This window comes from Nothoprocta perdicaria, unplaced genomic scaffold (genome assembly GCF_003342845.1).
Source record: "Nothoprocta perdicaria isolate Ctin4 unplaced genomic scaffold, notPer1 scaffold_49, whole genome shotgun sequence".
Taxonomy (NCBI): domain Eukaryota; kingdom Metazoa; phylum Chordata; class Aves; order Tinamiformes; family Tinamidae; genus Nothoprocta; species Nothoprocta perdicaria.
Genome location: NW_020455743.1, coordinates 1648184 through 1668435, shown reverse-complemented (window position 1 = coordinate 1668435; position 20252 = coordinate 1648184). Strand labels below are relative to the sequence as shown.

Below are 20252 nucleotides of genomic sequence, written 5' to 3'. Positions count from 1 at the left end.
TCTTCTCAGTGGTGGCCAGTGACAGGACAAGAGGCAATGGGTGCAAGCTGCAACACAGGCAGCTCCATCTCCAGGTGAGGAGGAACTTCTTCCCTGTGAGGGTGCCAGAGCCCTGGCACAGGCTGCCCAGGGAGGCTGTGGAGTCTCCTTCTCCGGAGATCTTCCAAACCCGCCTGGATGCCGCCCTGTGCCCCGTGCTCTGGGTGTCCCTGCTGGAGCAGGGGGTTGGACTGGATGATCTCTGGAGGCCCCTTCCAACCTCAACCACTCTGTGAGTCTGTGATGTGTATGGCCACTCATGTTTAAGACTCTGTATTTGGCAGGTTAGGCTTTGTACCTTATACGTCTTGTAGAGCTCTTGCTAATTTTCCAAGGAGTTTTAAAACACTTTCTGACAGGACTGTACGGATCATTTAAAATCCAATCTACCACCTACAGTATCACATCCTATTGAAATTCTTTCTTGCATAAGGACAGTCATAATGAAAATAATTCGGGGCTGTTTCTCCTATTGCTGCTCACACTGAGAAGTCATTTAAATCCTCAGCAATTTAATTGGTTTAAATAGGTCTCCTCGTGGCAGTGGAACACCACTCACCATGTATATTTGTTTTTAAATTAGAAACACTACAGTTCAGCATGTTTTTATGATATAAAACTGTGATATGTGTAGTATTTTTTATTTAGAATGAGAAATAATGGAAATATGAATCAGTTGTAAAATATAAAAACAGATTATTAAAATATAAGTACTACTGCAAAACATTTCTATCATGCTGATGAAAATAACAATCTAGTAGAAATACTTAGTATCTTCTACAGATGGGAAGTAAAGTGCAAGATACAGAAACTATCACAATTTCTTAAAATTGATTGAACACTTGTTGAAAGAAAAAGGAATTCACACTGACTTTCTGTTACTCTCAAAGTACCTCAGGAATCATATATGTTGAGTGGTGGACCTCTTGTCCCTGGTGAATTGTTACTCAACTTTGCCTTTGAGTGGCTAAGCTTTTAAATACTACAATATAGTATAATCTGCCAGATTTTAATATGGATATATTTTTTTCTTGAGGTTTTTAGCTGGAATTTAAAACATTAATTACATTGTATTAATTACATAGCTTTGTAGTGAGTAGCATTCTTTTGTTGCTACTCAGTTGTGTTTTGATGCAAGTGACAAATAAAAGTGCTAGTGAAAGTTCAGGGTTGATAATAATAGAATACAGAACATCAAATTCAAATACAGTGAAAAGGATATTGTGCTTTATATATTTCAAAATTAGCATAATGCTGCAAACATCATTGTTGTATCAGAAAAAGAATAAGAAAGCCAAACGCAAAATGGGGTGAAGTGAGAGAAATACATTTTATTTAATACTTTCTAAAAAATCAGTATGGTTTAATTTCTTTCCTTGTTATTCCTTTCTGTGTCATAGCTTTACCACTCTATGAAATAACTTATGGTCACTTAAAAAAAAAAAAAAAAGAAAGTGGGCTAATCATGAAGATTCTTTATTTTCCCTTAATTTAGATATAATAATTATGTGATTTACATAACCATTTGTAGCACTCTTCATGTAAGACCAATACTTCCAAGTCAACATTTCAGATGCAAGTAATTGCCCTGAAATGATCAGGTATTTAATTATATGCTTAATCACAAGTGGTTTATAGGCATAGGTCCATGCACTTTGCCTGAGCAACAAAGTTTTCAATTAAATCCTGATTCTATTACTCTACAAATGAATAACAAATGAACTTGCATTAGTGCAGGATCTCCATTAAAGTGCACTGTGGTGCAGGAGCTGTTCTTTGCCCCAGATGATTTCCACTTATTCTAGCAGTAATTTGCATACAAATACAGGGCTCATTTGACCATCCCCAGTATAAGTCAATGTCATGGCCAAGAAACTTGGCCGCTTAAACTGGCAGGCAGTAAGTTGCATGGTCGGACAAGAGAAAGAGAAATGTAACCATGTGTCGTGTATCTTCAGTCACTGAGTTCTTTATCTTCTGAGAACAAATGCTGTTCTTCTGAGCTCAAATATTGATTTAAATATTCAGGTGAAGTACACGCATAATTCTGGATCCAGGAACAAACATCCTGGATCCTTTCTTTTTCACCCAGACCCTACTTTTCCCACAACACTGTACCTCAGTATTCCCTCCAGTAACATACTTGTGTTTCAGTGGCATAAAACTGGTGAGATGGAGAAGAGAGCTGTGTGTGGTGAAGTTGGCCTCTGCCACTGCTCTCGCATCGGGGCACGTGCATCATTCCCTGCTCTCACCTTTACAAAGCGCACGTCGCTGCTCATCTGGGCATTTTGTACATGTATCATTGCAGTCACTCACTGCATTGAATTGCGTTAACTCCTTGTGTTGTGGGCTTTGATTTAGCAAACTGGAAGTCAAATCTAACCTTTAATGAGGTTGGAGGGACATTTTTTTCCATGATGCTTGCTGTTAGGCCAATTCATTACATTCTGTGGTGTCTTAATGCTGCTCACAGTGTCCAGATTCTTACAGTTCACTCAGATATTGCTTTTTTGGGGGTTTCTTTTGAATGTTGTTTTCATCACATTTTGGTATTAGCAGGCAATCATTTCAGGTTTCTTGATCAGCCGCAATGAGATGCAGACTACGTATGATCTGTATTAAAAGTGATGAGAGAGAGGAGTTGGAAAGGCAGACTAACTTTGCCAGTGATTATCCTATATCTCTGTGCAGAACTCACCTTACCTAATGTCCTCCTGAAAATGACAGAATTTGTCCCTTGAACATGGCTCGTTGTACATTTTGACACAATTTATCATATTAAAGATTTATAAATGTCTCCTTAGAGAAGATGGATATGGGACAGGGGAAGATCTGTGCAGAAAGTCCTCTCTCTGCTAGACTCCCAGTGTGCTGTCTGGGGCCTGTGCTGCAGGACTCTGGGGATGCTCTTACTAGATTCTCAGAAACATCATCAGTTTGTTTCTATTAAAATCAAGATGCTTGACACTAGCTGTTTTTGCTTTTCACATTCATTATTGAAATTACTAAACTAGACTGCTGTTACCCTTAACTTTAAGGGTGACTTCATTTGTTTTCCTGAAATACAGAGGCATGTAGGCCAGTTTGGGATTCATAGCAAGGAGGTTTTTAGTTTTATTTTTTCACTGTTAGTTCAGTTTTTATTTTTTCATTTTGTTTATTCACTGTAGGGGGATACTGTGGTCTGCCTCTGTTTTGATATTTTAAATAGCATTTACCACCCTGTCCACCCCGAGGAACATGCTACATAAAAAATGAGAGCGGCAAGAAGCATCCCTCAGAGCAAGCAGTGGATTAGGTTTAGCTTGCCAAAAAAATTGCTGTGAGGGCTCTCGTTTATATCATCACCTTCTGAAATGCCAGGCCTTACCACAGAGACTTACAAAGCTCATAAAGTTGTATAGAACTTTATACCTCGTGCTCCGTTCAATCCCCGCTCTCAGCTCGACGTGGGGCACGGCTGCGGCGTTGTTGGGGCGGTCGGATAATCGCTCCTTCTTGGAGCTGTTGCTCACGTTGGCTTATGTCTCCTGGCGCAGGTCTATCGAGCAGAGCTCGTGCCCCTTAAGGAGAAGGTGCATCACGTCAACGAGCTGGCGCGCCGCCTCGGCCCCGCCGACGTTCAGCTCTCCCAGTACAATCTCAGCTGCGTGGAGGACCTGAACACGAGGTGGAAGGTGCTTCAGGTAGGTTTGCACTGACTGTGTTTTGTGCTGCATTTAAGTAAACTTCTTTTTCTGTCCGGGCGGGTTTCCTTCTTGTGGAAGGAGCCCTAGGAGTGTGTTAAAGGAATGAAAAAAGGAGGCAGTATTGAAAAACACTTTCAGAAATGATGTTCCTATGAGACAAGAGGTAAAGCTGACTCTGTCTTTTCATGTGCTTCTGAATATTTTATAGAGAACTAGAATTCTCGATAACCTAATTTCAGTTCTAGATAACCCAGTTTATCATACAGTTGAAACTGGCATACACTTTTTATAAACACTGTAAACACTTAATAGTTTATTTTTATTTTAATGACAATATGTTATAATTAGCAATTCCTGTTGCCAAAAATGTCTTGTGCTGGTTTCATTCAGCAAGCTTATCCGTGTGGTATTATGGTATACATGGAGGTTCATATTGCTACTTTATTCCTTTTACTTCTATTTGAATAGTTTTCAGGTGCAAAAATTTTGAATATTTTCTTCCACAGCCAGATCAATGATGCTGTGCAGTGGAACCTTTAATGTCACACACCTGTACAATCAAATAAAAAATTACAAGGCATTATATGCATTCAGTTGGCAGGATTTGTTATTGCTATTAAAGCTGTTAACAAAGAGGAACAATGAAATCAAGATGAACATAAAATGAAAGTTAAATATTGAAAATTTTAACTTTGCTTTTATTTATGTACATAATAGATCACTTAAGGTTTAGATTACTCTCCATTATCTTGTGATTAAAGCCTCCCAAATTAAATACTTCCCCCCGCGCCCCCCCAAATGCACTATATTCCAGCTCAGAATTTTAGACAGAATGGGTGAGGAAATGGGGAAGGCAAGCATGATCTGACACACTGTGATGTAGGGGCCACAGCAGTAGGGAAATCATGTGATTAAAAGAAGGCAAATGCAATTAAATGCCTGCCTTAAGCAGTAGAATTTTATCACCATTTTATTTATTGCTACCTCACTGCCCTGCATTTGGAAGCCCTGCCATTGTATTTACCCTAATAAAGATATTGCAAAAACGTGGAAGTGTGAGATGGAAGTTCATGCAAAGTTTTGCCTGCATTTTAAAATGCTAATACTAACAATACCCAAAAATGAACCAATTCCCTGTTGCCATATATAGAGACAAGATCCTGATGTTGTCAACACTAGCAGACAGCAAGAGGTTACTGCTGCTTTATTGCTTCTCCAAAAGAAATCTTACAGGTCTGTGACATCTCCAGGTTGTCAGTTCATGAAAATATCAACAGAATAAATATTTTTGCTTTTTCATGATCAGCAGTTGACAGGGATGGTGCTAGTTTAAGTAAAAGATAGTTAGTCCTTGATCTCTGTTGCTTAGTCTCCATTGTTTCTCAAATTCTCAAGATAAGCAGATATTTAGACATAGATGATGTGAGAAAAATGAGAGTAGTTGTTGTTTGAATTAGCTGTTGTTTTTAGAAACATACAACAGAGTCAGTTAAAAAAAATTAAATGCTGCACTTAAATGCTGTGTTGAAAATTAACCTATTAGCTGATAAAGTTAAAAACAGTTAACAAAGTCCCAGTGATTTGCTGAACTTCACTACTTCATCAAAACATAAAGGAAAGGGGAAGATTTTCATAGCAAAGGAATACAGGATGTGAAAAAGTCAAGCAAGTCTGAGAGAAAGTCAGTGATAAATGTTTTGTTGTAACTGCTCATGAAAGTCCTAAATAGAGGACAAACTTCACATTGTAGACTGTGTGGATTTTATTTTAAAATACGTAGTAAATCTCGCTTGTTCTCTGTCTCATTCTGTTTCTCTGTCTCCACATCCTAAGGAGAGAAATAATTCTCACCCATGTCTACAAAACAAGTTTGCAGGAAAATCATGAAGCAGATGCTTTTGTGCTGTTGTTTGCCAGAGGTAGATTCGTTCCTTGTTATATGTGGGAGAGGTGTATAAGGCTTGTCGGAGCCGAAATAGTGAATCCTAATGTTACAAGAAAGTTTCCACCTTTTTTTTTTTAGAGGATGAAACAGTGTGTTGCTCCCTGCTTTACTAAACCTGGAACTTTTATAAGATGAGAAGAGGAAAAGTATAATTTAAAATCAAACCGTAGCTAATATTATTTTCATGTTACCAGATAGACTCTGTTCAGTCCTTTACAGTATTGTAATGGCATTGTACAATAATATAGTGGGTACACACACACATTGCTGGAGAATATGTCTGGAATTTCACTCACATTTTTACATAAATGCATGTGTGTATATTCACTTTTGATCAAGGTACATTACTAGAAAAATATATATAAAGGAATATATATCAGTGAATATAAAGGATATATCAGTATATATAAAGGATATATATCAGTGAATATCCACAAGACAGAATTTTAAATCTAGTGATATATCTTTGTACTGGAAATCTTTACAGACTTAACAAATCCCATTGTTGAGATATTATATAAAGACATATTTAGTTAATTAATTAAGCTCAATAACTGAAAATTAAACATCTATCATCAGCTTGCATAGTTTAAACTGTGAAAATAATTAGCTTCATACCTTTAAAAGAGTACTTTTGAAGAGAAAAAAAATATTTTCCCGTATTTCTTGAACATGAAAGGAGATTAAATCCCTCCAGGGAACTATTTGCTATGGAGTTCACAAGCAGCTCTCATGTTCCCATCCTGTGCACTTCAAACAAGATGTGCAACGTGATCATCCTGAGGGAAAGCCTGGCTTGAAAGCTCTTCCTGCCCGTCAAGGATGGAGGATCCGGGTTGACCAAATTGGAGGGAGTTATGTCCACTTCTGTTTGGTCAGACATCCAGTTGCTGTAATGCTGGTGAAAAAGGTGAACCCTTTTGGGAACGTAGCCTTCAGTGAGGCAGAAAGAATATTTGTGTTGCACCCAAATTGTGTTTACTGTTACCTAAAAAGAGTTCCTGAGAGTAATAAGCTGAGAAATACAAAAAGAAAACTCACAACACTTGGTTCTGAGTTGGCTCTGCACTCTGCACCTGCACAAAATTGAGCCTTTAAAGAGATTTTGTCATAAGACTTAATATTCCAGAGTTTTATTGTCTAAAGCTGTAGTGAGCTTCGGTCGCCTGAGAGTGGGTGTCTCTGCCCGCAGCGGTGAGGCCGGCGTGGTGTGTGTGGCTGCACAGCCTGGAGGCAGCACAGGCAGTGCCAAGAGCTGCAGCGGGCAAAGGGCTGCACAGATTAATATAAGGTGTAAGTGTAAGAAAAATTAGCCCTGATTTCCCTATTGTTCTAAATGCATGGGTTCATCTTGCCCCACCAGCAGTGGTTCTGCAGCACCTGGGAAGGCTGTGGTGCAGGAGAGCCTTGGTAAGGGGTGCAGTTGCAGCTCTTGCTCTCTTCCCTCTCTACTTAAAGCAGCTGTTGAAGAAAGAGGTGGCTTTCACTGCAACTGCAGGCACTTACCTGAAGTTATATCATAGCCTGGCTTGTATTCCATTGAGGCCCGGTGCTTTTCTGCACTGTGTAATGCACATGATTGTCATAAGTAGTACTGCAATGAATTATTTAAGAAAACAGCATCTTCCAGGTGCTTCACAAATATTAGCTGGGCCTGTCAGTCCCTGGTGGGAAATAGAAATGAGTCTTTCTCTCTGCATAAGCAGAAGAAATAACACTGAGGATAGAAGGGCTAGAGGGGAAATCCCTTCCGTATGGAGACTGTGTGTCCCAAGTCCTGCTCACCTCCGTGTGTGAGCGCGGCACCAGCTACTCGCTGCGGGCCCTGTCAGGTGTCTGTTCGGGGGCAGTGGTTCTCTGAAGAGCTGCTCTGGTCTGCAGCAACGCTGGGCCATCGTCCCCCACTCATGCCCTGCCTGCTGCAGGGAGCTGCACCAGGGCAGGCAACTTTGCAGCAAAGTCACAGCACTGAACTAACTGTGAGGGTGGGGGTCAGTTTTCCTTAACCTGCTGTCCTCCATGTGTCTCTCGTCTTCAAATCTTCCAAAAAGAAACAAAATACCAATAAAAACATTAATTTAAAAGAACCTTTTTTAAAGTCTCTCATAAGTTAGCCAAAACAAATTCACCAGATCTCCAAGCCCTTTCCCTGTTTCTACATGAGTGGCATGGTAATGGTTTCATGGCAGTGTTCTGTGGTAATGGAAATGTTTTCCAAGGTCTCAAGCACATCATTAAGATTTGGATGTGCTTTAAAATACATCCCTGAAGTCATTCTTCTCAAAGCAGAAGGAAAACCTGCTCTAGTTTTTTGGATTTGAGTGGCCAAATTCTTAGAAACTACATATCAATCTCATATAGGAAAGCTTTATCCATAAACTTAAACACACAATCTACCTTAACATTTCGCATATTTTGTGTTGCAAGAGAAGTTGCTTATTCTGCATTAATCAGTGAGTGTAAATGGAAGGTGTGTTAGAAGTGGATAGGAGAAAGCAATGCAGCGCTGAACAAGAAAGATGTTTCTTACGCTGTAGGAGATGGAGAATGTCACACATACATGGCTGAAATGGGCAATTAGCTTTATGTATTTCAGCATTATTGTCTTTGGATTGCTGTAGCAGTTTTGTCTTTCCATTGTGTCATTTTATTCATTTTAATAATTAATGTGTTCCCATTCCTTTGTGTTTCAAAAAAAAATGTATTTTGATTTATGTCATCTGACAGTAACTGACAGAAACAAGAGACAATTAGTTTAAATATCTGGGGGCAAAATCCCAGCCCATCTGTAACATACTAATTAAGGAATTACTAAAATCTTAGTTCTTTTTGCGCTTGAATTTTAAAGCTATTTTAGTAGTTGCAGATTTCGTCTTCCCAGCAGAGGGAGATTTTGATCCTTTTTGGAAGATGAGTTTCCCCATTAGGCTCTTCAGTAGAAACCTTGTTTTGTGTATTCCTTGGGAAGTGGAGCTTCTGCCAAAGTCACAGTTGTCGTGGTTCTTTAATAGCCTCTTACTGATTTAATTGGTTATGCCACTTGGCCTCCAAAGTTACACATCCTTGTAGTTCCCTTCATTTATGTTAGCAGGTGTCTCAATTTTGCTGGATTTTTATCTGCACAAATACGCATGTAGGTTCGCTTTATGCTTTACTCATTCCTTAGAGATCTTAATTCACTCTGTAGAGACCTTATGTAAGGTGGTGGAGGAAGGCCAGCTCCCTGGGCAGGGGATGCAATTCTTTTAATGAAGTGTGCTACAGAAATTGGAAATATTCCCTCATAAATGTGAAGGACATGATCATTGTTCTTTGTGCCGTGTTTAGGACAGTAACTGAAAGAATGCATGTGTATAAGTGAAAAAGAAGAAAAACAAATAATAGCTTGCTAAATTTATCATTTTCTATGTGATGAATTTCAGTTTCATGAATGTGTAAGTGATTTAGTCATCTTCATTCGTTTGTGAAATGGTATTCATTTTAGCATCTTGATAGGCTTTTTGGCTTCTTTTAATTTGGAATTTTGCCATCTTTAAAGAATTGCTTTAAAGAAGCACACAGAAAAACAGCAATTTACCTTATTTTGCGTTCTCATTTCAGTGTTTGTTTGTATAAAGATTTTTAATGTGTTTCATATTTCTCATATATATGGGTATATATAGAGAGATGATTATAAAAATGACATTGAATTACATTGTTTCCAGTTACAGTTACAAAGACAAGCACTTTAAAGTTAGGAAATGCAAGAAAATACACACAGCTTGAATTCAGCACTCTTTGTACAAACTTTTTGCATACAACATATCCTATAAAATCTCTGATTCATGTGGGTGTTGGAAAATGGTAGGAAGAGTCTGGGCAAATCATTTGGTACATTAGGCTTTCCTTCTAACAAGCTGAGACTCTCGCAGTTGACCTGGACCTACCGGCAGCTACAGCTCGTGGTCAGCAGCTCCCATGGGGACCAGCCACACCAGAGCAGCCGCAGGGTGCTGTGGAAAGCTGGAATTATGATACTGCGGGAAGTCACTCACTGGACTTGAATCATTAGTTGGTTTCCTGGTTAAGTAATTTTATCTAAAATGGTCAGGAGGTAGCTCTTTCTCTTATTTAGTAGCCACCACTGAAACTTTGCTGAAGGAAGAGTTGTTCATATTCTCTAATGTGTATGAGCCATAATTCACGAGCACTGCAGAAACATTAATTGAAATTATTTTCATAGAAGTTTCTTTGATAAGGAAAGCAGAAATTACAATTGGAGAAATAAAGCATAGAGTTGCAGCTCTACAAAGGTGTGTAGACAGTGGGGGTTAGGAGTTTTACCTTAAATGAGAAAATTGCACAGGTGGCTTAATCTTTTTCTTGCCAACATTGACAGAATACGGTCTGTTTTTTTCTCGCCATCTTTTTAGAGGTGTGACCTGATTGCAAGCAGCTATGTTTAGGCTATTCATTAGGAAAAATGGCTTTTTTTAAGGTAAGAACATGTGACCTTGCTTAGTGTACAAAGCTGGGACATTTCCAGAGTTAACTGCAGCCCATAACGGTGAGAGCAAACAGGAACACAACCAAAATGAACCTTGCAGTCACAAGCCATTCTGCAGTCCTGACCTTCAGATCACGGCTCCTTTTCCTCACCAAAGTGTTACCAGCCGTGAGAGCTCCTAAAATGTGTGGGTGACAACTGACAATGAAGAAGAGCCAGGCAAAGAAGGTTAGGTTAGGATGGGTACCCTGTCCCTTAGCTGCTCACCCTAGGAAGGGCGATGAGTCCTAGTAGTTCCTGGTTCTGCTCCATAACCTGAAGGGGATTTTCTCTGCCAACACCATCCATCCATTGGGAATGGGGTTATGGCAGATGATCTCGGAAATCACTTAATCCCAGAATGGTTGAGGTTGGAGGGGACCTCTAGAGAACATCTAGTCCAGACCTCCTGCTTCAGCAGGAACACCGAGAGCGCGGGGCCCAGGGCGGCATCCAGAAATGCTGTGAAATCAAGCTGGAACTTCACTTAGAGGAATAAAGAACCTAAGGTAGAGGAAAAATATGCAAAATTCCAGGACAAAAGTAAAAGTTACCAGAAATTTTGTTTGTTGGGATGTTCTGTGTCGTTTTCAGATATGGAATTTTTGGCATGTTTTAACTGTAGGTATTTTGCTATCATTTTGTCTACCTGTGGGTTACAAAAGAAGCCTTTTTTAGGCCATGAAGTATTGTGTGCTGTATTTTTAACATCTCTTTGCTTCAGTAAGACTTGAAGTGAGATATTTTTGCCTTTTTATGAAGTACTGTTAACAATAATGTTTAAAATACGGAAATGGCTTTAATATTACACTTTTAAAAGAACATTTTAAAACTGGCCTTTGTAGACCAAAAACATTGTACTCAGAGTATCAGAGTATTTTATAAGGTCCTTTTTTAAACTGATATTGTAATTTTCATCACATCTGGGATAAAGCTGAATGTTCCTGCATTTCAGTTCACAAATGGAGGATTGCAAAATTTTCACTTGAGACTGCATATTAGTCTTAGGCAGATGAATCCTGAATTGAAGAATCCTTGCAGGCACTTCTGGCCCCTTTGCAGGGCCAGTGAGACTGAGAATTATGGGGCAGGAGGGCACTGTTTGGATCATTTGTTCTACTGTTGCTTCTGGCGGCTCCTCTGACCCACTGGATATCCAAACCTAGTGACAGTTTTTTAGGAATGGTTTTGCAATAACACTTAGAAAGCTCAGCCCGCTCGGGGCACCACTGTGCAAGTGAGGTATTAGTTAGAGTCCTTGACTCAGAGCTTACAAAGCCAGTTTTTATTTGTGTTATTTAGCTCTTTCTTTGATAACTGGAGAATTATGGCAACATAAAATTTACACATTATGGAAATGAATTCTTTACCTTGTGCTGTTTTGTTTGGGAATTGTTGGATTGGGGGAGCAGTTAAAGACACAGAGTCTTTTTCTTCCCTGAAGTGTTCAAAGTTCATTCTCTCTGCTCAGGTTAGGTTAGGTTAGGCTTTAAAACAAAATTAATGGCATGATAAATAGGTGTGAAATAAGTTAGGAAAACAAGGCTAACTCTACATTTAAAGATAACACATCTGTTGTTTCAGATGTTGTGACTTCTTTCCCTATGATTCCTTGTATTGTTTTTGTCTTTTTCCCCAAAAACTCTCACTTATGACTCCTTTCCATATGTAAAAACAGTTCTGCTTATCTATATAGCCTGCATATTTCAAATCTACCCTATTTATCTGACATATAGCTGATATTACAGCACTGTTTCAGCAGCGCAGTGATTTTCGGGGGAGTATTCTTTCAGAAGAGAAGACTGTGTCTTCTCTAACATAGAGATCCTATATTCCTTGTATATCCCAGCATTCCAGCTGCTTATCTCACAACATCACATTTCAAATCCTGACTTGACTTTGTCTGTACTTTTGCCAGCCAAAGCGCTAAGAAAACCCAATTTGGTTTGCACGTCGCCTGTCACAGCTGGCTGCAATAGAGCCCTGGCTTTGGCTCGGCTTACCTGTAAGGAGAAAGGGGTTACACTCCTCTCATAAAAGCTTCATAACTTTGCTCAGCTGCGAGTGACATGTGAATTATTGTCAGAGCAGCATGGTCTGCTGCAGAAGTGATGCAGGCTCCCTCTTTTAAATACACGAGATCTAATCCTTTCCCCTCATCAGTGAAAAGGGGGACAGCTCCTGTCAATTACAAGTTTCCAAAGGTGGAGAGAAATCCAGCTGTAGCATGGACTGCTCTTCTCCCTTGACACTGTGCCCCCACCTCCTGAGACTGGGCTTAGCAAGCACTAATTCCCACAAGCAATAGATTAAGCCTGCACTGTCTAATGGTGCCAGGACTTACCGATTATTTTAGCTTTGCCAGTGATACTCTACATAATTTTTCAAATTATCTTAACGACCTTGTGCCTGCGTTTACATATTTTTAGATGAGTATCCACCTATGGATAAGAAAGGGACATTATAAAACCTAATTAAATGTTAATGAAATTGTGTCAATCGGGCATAATTCATAATAGCATCTTAATTTTATGAGAGGTTCTGGTGATATATTTTTTTTAGTCTGAGGTTCTGCCCAACTCGCCTAGAACAAGGGGCCAGGATAAGAAAGTCTATTGCATGCAAGTCTGTGCTTCTAATTATTTATTGCTTTACAGACCCAGCTCCCTGAATCCAAACTAAGAATGGGTTTGTGATGTGAATTGCACTATGAAAAGCCTTTGCAGTATATGAAAAGGCTTTGCCTACAAACTACAATCTTAATTCACTCTACATGTTTATTGAACATGATTGCATTTAAGGAAAACAAGAATACTGCAAAATCTACTACTGGTACTCTGTAAGCCTATTGCAGAAAGCAAATCTCAGGCTGTTTAACATCTCATTTACGTGCCACTGTGCAGTATTGGGCTTTGGGAAGGAAGAGGCACGGGTTGGACTTCACGCTGGCGTGTTGCAGCAAGGTCATTTGGGGCAGTTGGCTTTGTGGTTGTCATTCACAACTGTACCTGGTGTTATTCCTGTTGAGTTTGCATAGCCAGCTCTCTCTGTGTGCCCCAAGAGTAATACTAAAGCCTTGGTTTTTGCCAGAAGAGAAACCCTTTTTTCTACAGTTTATCAAAGAGCATCCTAGGAACGATGTGGAAGCCGATGGAATAGAAAAAACAATCCATTTTGCTGTGGCTAGAAAGCTGATGAGTTCTTAAACCTTTAGAGAGGGAGCTTTACTTGTTCCTGATCTTTCCAGCTCTTCAGAGGAGTAGCCCAGTAAAGATGTAGTCACGGCTGGGCACAAAGTAGATTTCATGAGCCCCCAGGCAGGCTGCATTATTCTCGTGGTTGCTGTATTCACAGAGCAGTGTTACTGTTCCGAGATACTGTATTTCACTGGCTCTGTCATATGCAGACAGGCTGGAGCTTGCCAGAGATTTTTTTTTCAATGAGCATGTAACTAACAGATGTTTGTTTTTGGCTCCATGTCTACATTCTTTGAAAGCTGGAGAATTAAATTGCTGACATTCAGACAACACTAATTCACACATCCAGGGAGCCTAATTTGCCATCCCTGAGATCCTGATTCGTGGTGTTCATGGGTTTAAAAACCATTTCAGTGGCACAATGTAAGAGCAGGCTGGGGAGTTTCAATACTATGCTCCCGCTAAACATAATCACATTTTATAAACATCTGCGTCATTACTGCTGTGATTCATCTCTAAGCTGTATACAGCTGTGTTTCCAGTTTCAATTAACAGTCCCTTAATTGCATATCCATCTCATGTTACTAATTTAGTTAATTTATTCATAATTAAGAGTATTCTATTTTCTACGAAGGCTTTTTGAGCTTAGGATACAATGAAAAGAAATATTTTAAGGCTCATCGGTGGGGGATTTTGATCCTCACAATAACCAGATCAGAAAAAAAAAGAGTCATTCACACACTTAGGTGTGGAAGACAAGTTATAAGGGACATTTCTTCTTTTATAGGAATCAAATGAGAAAATACTGGGAAGGTTTTACTTGCTGTTTGAAAGCAAATGACAGTGTGAATGTGCGCTTTTCTCCTCTTTTTTGCCCTTCTCCCTTTTGCGCAAAATCTAATGTAATTATCTATAGTTTACACTGGTTCAACAGGTTTTAATATATAAGAAGAAATGACAGCATTAGAAAGGCTATTACAAGAACAGGGTTTCATACAAGACTTGAATGATTCCATCTCAGGCACTTTGTCCTCTAACAGCTACATTTTAGAGTGCAATGTATTCGAAAGGACAAATGTGATTAGGAACTGTGAGATAACTTAAAAATAAGCCCGAGACACAGTCAGGTGGAAAATAAGGACTGGCTAGGCAGTGTTTCCTATCAAAAGAAATGCTTGTTTTTTCAGAAGTTGTCTTTTGTGTAACCATATAAGAATATTGCTTTCAAAAGGGGTTTCGAAATCCTAGAAACAAGCTATCTTGCAGGGTCCTTTCATCTAATGAAGTCCTTTGCTTGTCATTTTAGCAGGACTTGTGCCAACTGCCCAGTGTTTTGTAAATATTCACCTTCTGGTCTCTCTTGTTGTTTTTATTCTGCTGGAATATTCACCTCCGGAAGTGTCTGTGATATTCAGGAGATGCACAAATAAACAGTCCTCTGAGGTAAAACAAAACAAAACAGAACTCTCAGCTTTATCTAAATTCCTGTAGCATGAAGAGTATTTTGATACTGGACTATTGCTAGTGAGTAGGTGAGTCCTTCCAAAGGGAGAAGCCCTTTTTCGAAAACAAAAGGAGGAGAAATATGGGACCATCTTCCATCTCCAAAATCCAAACACTTGTTAGATGCTTAGGAAAAATATTATTACCTAAGCACACTGTCACGTGGACGTAATTTGAAGTAAACCTGGAAACTATAAGTTGTACTGAAAGCACTGAAATAGTCTGATCAATACATCTCAAGCAGAACTGCAGGTTTTTAAAGAGAGCTGCTGAACCCTTCTTGCTGGAAATCAGAGTTGTCTGCTGCTTTTTTTCCCTTTAATCTTCCCTTTCCTCCAGTCTCCTTGATGCTCTTTTTAGTTTCTCTCGTTGCGCTTCTCCTTGAAGCTTCCTTTCTTGCTCGTCATGTAAGCTTCCCCTGGCCTGACAGCCCCTCTGCAATCAATCACACCAGCACTCACAAAAAAAAAAAAGGAAGGCTAGGGAGAAAATCATTAAACAAACAAATGGAGAACAAAAGCAGAAAATGTTAATCTAGCCTGAGAAGAAAGGGAGGAATTAGAGGGGGGAAAAAGTGGAATATAAGGTGCAGGTGCAGTAGGGTTTTAGTCGTGACAGTTTTGTAAATCACAACTGTTTGTTTTCCCCGGTGATCTCTTTAAGATGAGACTTTGTGAAAAACCCAGCCGTAGCCTAAGCAGACTTCTGAAGCTCTTCAAAGCAGACAGCCTCGTGATTTTCTTTTCACTTGTCAAATATTAATGTGGGAATGTAATCTTGTGAAGATAATAAAAATTTGAACCATTTCAACCTTTTAGCTGCATCCTGTGTGTGTTTAGCAAACAGAGTGACAATTGCAGGGCTAGCCCTGCCGTGCGAATTCCAGGCTGCCCCACCTTCCTTGATTAAAATGGTGATTAGGGTTATAGGAGATTACAGCAGTTTGCCAGGGTCCTGTTGGGCTGCAAGCTCAAGGTAGGACAGGCTTGTAAAAGTGCCTGCACAAAGACAGACCACTAAGGGCTGAGCAAGCTTCAAGCTTTTACGCATTTTACTGCCTCTGATATTTGCCTACCCTCTCCAGGTTTTATCCTGCAAGAAGGGGAAATGCACTCTTTTTAATGGACACAAAAAAGTATTCTTCTGCATCCAAGGGGAGATGAGTCTTCAAAAGGGAGTGCATATTTAGAGTGTTTAATTTTTCTTCTGCTAATGTCTTACTCTGGAGGTTTGCCCTTGCTTTTTTCTTTTGCATTTTGCTTGCTCCAGAAAAAAAAAAAAAAAAGAAAGAAAAAAGAAAAAGATAAAATGATCCTGCCCCATACTTCAGAGAGCCCATTTAAGCCTAGGGAAGGGTATGTGCATGTAAACCCACATTGATCTGTATTGCAGAGCGATGTGCCCCATTCGTGTTTTGGGCTAGAGACCTGGGCCACGGGTTCAGAGGGAGCAAATCCACCTCTCAGTGCTGAATGCCCCTCCGCTGGGGTTTGTTCTGCTGCAGAACATGTAGGTCCCTATAGGGAGTTTGCTGTCTCTCATAATAAATACTGATCTTAAACCGTATTTCAACTAATCCATTTTGTTTCCCYAAGAAGTAATTTTCTTGGGTCCTAAATAATGCAGTGGGCTTCTCAGYTGTCTTGACGGGTCTTTCCCTCGATCAGCCAATATCTAAAATGAGTGGATGTTAAACAAGTGGGGTGATTTTGAGTCACACTCCCATGGGAAATAAACAGGTATTTAAGGAACCTCTAAAGCAGCCTGACTCCAGCCTAACCAAGAGGAAAGAAGTCAGTAGGGAAGCAGGAAGAGAGAGGGGTCTTTTAGGCCACCTGGAGATGGGTGGGATTCTGCTTATGGACAAGCAGGTTGTTCCGCAGGTGGGAAGCCCCCGTTTGTTCCCGCATGGAAGTGCAAGCACTGCTCGCCTTACCAGCACTAGTCCTGTTTGCTTCAGTGTAAGGCTCRGATAGAGCTCAAAGGGTTTATCTGCCTGTTTCCTAGTCATGTCAATCCGTTATCCTTCACTTGTGGAAAATCTTCAAAGGTTCTTGGCCCATCACACTGAATGAATAAGTCTGTGCAAATTTGAAAAGCTYGATTTGTGTCTGAGGTTTCTTATGGGTGCTGTCCTCCCACTCGGAGGATTGTGGAAATCCCATTAAAGCCGCAGCCTCTCGAACGCCTTCCCTGGGCTTTTTATTTTCTTTTGCACTATTTGGATGCATAGGTGAACTTCCAGAATTTTAATTATTTCCGTATCAGATGAGCAGCAGAAATGTAAAAGGGTTTGGGGAGAGATTTAATTTTAGATAGCAGCTTAATTAACAGCATTTGTAAAAACTTGTGCAACTTTAATTAAATGTCTCTACATTAATTTAGGCATTTAATTGAAAATGTATTGGGGTAGTCCTTACAATTTATAACTCTTCCTGTTGTAGGATTTTAAATAACAACTCAAAATAAATGTGGATTTTAAGCTTTTGCTAGGTGTCTACCATTTTATTTCCAAGTAACGGAAAGCTTTTTTTTCCTCCTAAATATTATCATTTATAATTTCTGTAACAGCGTTGTACAGCTTGAAACCCCACTGGCCGATGATGACTGGAAGAATGTGCTGGGCCTCCCCGGGGCTCGGCTGGGTTCCCTTTTGTTCTTTCCGCCAGGTGAACTGGTGCCGCTCGTCCTTGTCCCTGGCTCGGTGTCCTATCGGCGGCGGCCTGTGTTGCTCTAGAACTCCAGGCTCCCCCTCCYAGGACATGCCGAGCGGAGCTGGAGCCGCCTGGGAGCCGCCGGGGGAGCCGGGTGGGAGCTGCCGGGGGTCTCCAGAGGGGCCGAGGGCAGCGCAGAGGCCGAGCGGCGCCTGCGGCTCTTTGGATGCAGCCCCGTCCTGTGCGTCCGCTCTCCCCCCCGGCCCGACAACGTGAGGAAAGGCCCGGGAGGCCCTTGCACAACGGGGCTGCGCCCACCTCATCAGGAAATATATATTAGGGACGTGGTATTAAGCATTTATATGTAATTGTTTCCCTATAGTATCCCTTACCTTTCGTTTCTGAGCCTTTAGCTGTGATTCACAGTCTTSCAGTGATAGCACTCAGGATTCCCAGTACTATATGCTTTCCTCTAATTGAAATTATTTTCCCTGCCCTACATTTCCCTTACGATTGAGAAGTGAATTCCATTGAGACTTAGCCAAAGAGACTGCTCATTTCATAATAATTTTCTTTTCCTTCCCAACACCTATTGCATGCATCAGTTGCATAAATGGTAATTTGAAGCCTTTTTAGCACAGCTGGATATTTTTCACTGATTCTTTTCATCTGAGCATCATTCATTAGAGCTCCTTCATCTTTTTGTCTGCAGTGCACTTCATCTGCAGAATGCTGGGATATGTTCAACAAGCTAGAGCAAAATGTACAAGGACTTCAAGTCCTTCCAGTGTCATATTAGTCAGGGCACAGATTTGAGACAGAGCAAACAATCTCATTTGCTCGTGTCTTCCTTGGGGTGCCTCTTTATCTTAATTCATTCTGTACTGACAGAGGAACCACGAGAAGTTGCATCATATTGTTCCAGTGCTTGTGTGTCCCTGTGATCTGTATCAGTAGCACCATTCCCGTTCCAAATGTTCTTTAAAATATATACCTAAATGTTCTTTAAAATATATACCTAGAAATAAGCTGACAATGGGAAATGCTCCGGTTTGTTTCTCAGTACATGTGTGCATATTATGGATTTTGTCCCGCAGCTTCAGCCTTTCCCTCAGCTCCTTCTCCACAATGCTTTTTTTCTCAGTTTTCTGTTAGTTCCGCTGTCATTCAGCAATGTTTTTCCAGCAAACTCTTACATGCTTCCCCATAAGGTATACCTTTTTTTTCCTTTTTCTAGATTTCATTTTGTGTCCCAGGAAATGCAACCACATTTTCTGCTCGGCTTTGTTACTAGAATTTCAAAACTGGTATAAATACGTTTAAGAGGCATGGTGAGGTAAACAGTTAAGATAATCCAAATAATGGGATAAGTAAAATTAAGCACTTAGCGTTTACATTTGAAAAGCTGGCTTTCTTTGAAATATGGGAATGAAATTTCAAATATTAGTCGAAGTCTCAGTTTTCTCATGAGACAGGAAAGGACTGTTTTAGCAAATGTCAACAAGAGCACTTCGAAGATCTGCTTCTCAGATCCACTTGTTATTTGGGGAGCATTGCCCAATTTCCTTCACCTAATTAACTGATGAGAATACTTGGCTAAATGATGGGTTTGGGGTAAGTGATGGATAGAGCCTTTCAGTGCATTTTCATTTGCTGCCRAGTAAATGCTCTATTTGCAGTACAGCGGTCTGATTGAAGGGAAGTTAGATTGCTCTGTATTTTTAAGTTGTTTAGTGAAGTAAACAGCAAGAGGCACTAATTTGTATGAAGGCATGGATAATAGGTAAAACAGAAAGTTGGGCAGGGTGATAGGATTATGAACTCAAAAGCTTTTTTTTTTCCCTCAAAAATAGAAATTGCTACTGAATGAACCAAAATAACTTGTTAAAAAGTCTGAAGTAGTGAGCAACATCATTATGATCTCAGCCTTCTCAGCCATATTATTAGAGGGAGGTGCTGCTGGTAACAGGGCTGCTGTGGCTTCAGTGTCTCTGATAGCTGATGTAACGTCTGCAGACTCGTAGAGCTATAAAATTACAAATCCAGAAACTGATGTTGATCATACTCCCTCTGAAAATAATACACACTTATTTTATAGACTTTTCTTACAAAGAAGGTTCATGTTCATGTTCATTTTCCCTTTTTTCTTTTTTTTCCCCCCTGATATTTATTGATTGGTATAGAGTGTGTCCAGTTAGTAGTAATGATCGTCTCCGACAGCGGTGTTCCGTGGGACTGTATCTCACAGAACGGCTGAGGTTGGAAGGTACCTCTGGAGACCATCCAGTCTCAGCAGCCCTGCTCAAGTAGGGGCGCCTAGAGCACGTGCCACAGGACCCTGTCTAGACACGTTTTTAATGTCTCCAAGGACAGAGGCTCCACAACCTGTCTAGACAACCTGTTCCAGTGCTCAGCTACCCTTACGGTAAAGAAGTTTTCCCTTATGTTCAGCTGGAGCGTCTTTTTGTTTCAGTTTGTGCCGGTTGCATCTTGTYCTGTCACTGGGTGTCACTGAGACAAGCCTGGCTCCATGCCCTTGAGATATTTTTATACATTGATAAGAAAGATCACCTCTCAGCCAACTCCTCTTCAGGCTTAACAGGCCCAGTTCTCTCAAGCTCTTCTCATAGGGCAGATGTTCCAGTGCCCAGATTATCTTTGTAGCCCTGCACTGGCCTCTCTCCAGCAGCTCCATGT

The 20252-nt window shown here is 40.3% G+C and overlaps 1 protein-coding gene across 1 annotated transcript in view; it reads left to right on the top strand.

The window, feature by feature from the left end:
• The window catches only part of DMD (dystrophin), a 396717-nt gene that overhangs the window by 234876 nt on the left and 141589 nt on the right, over positions 1-20252 (top strand). Inside the window, exon 16 of the mRNA XM_026047293.1 lies at positions 3582-3728. Coding sequence (XP_025903078.1) covers positions 3582-3728 — 147 coding nt within the window. The remainder of the gene's footprint in view (positions 1-3581; positions 3729-20252) is intronic.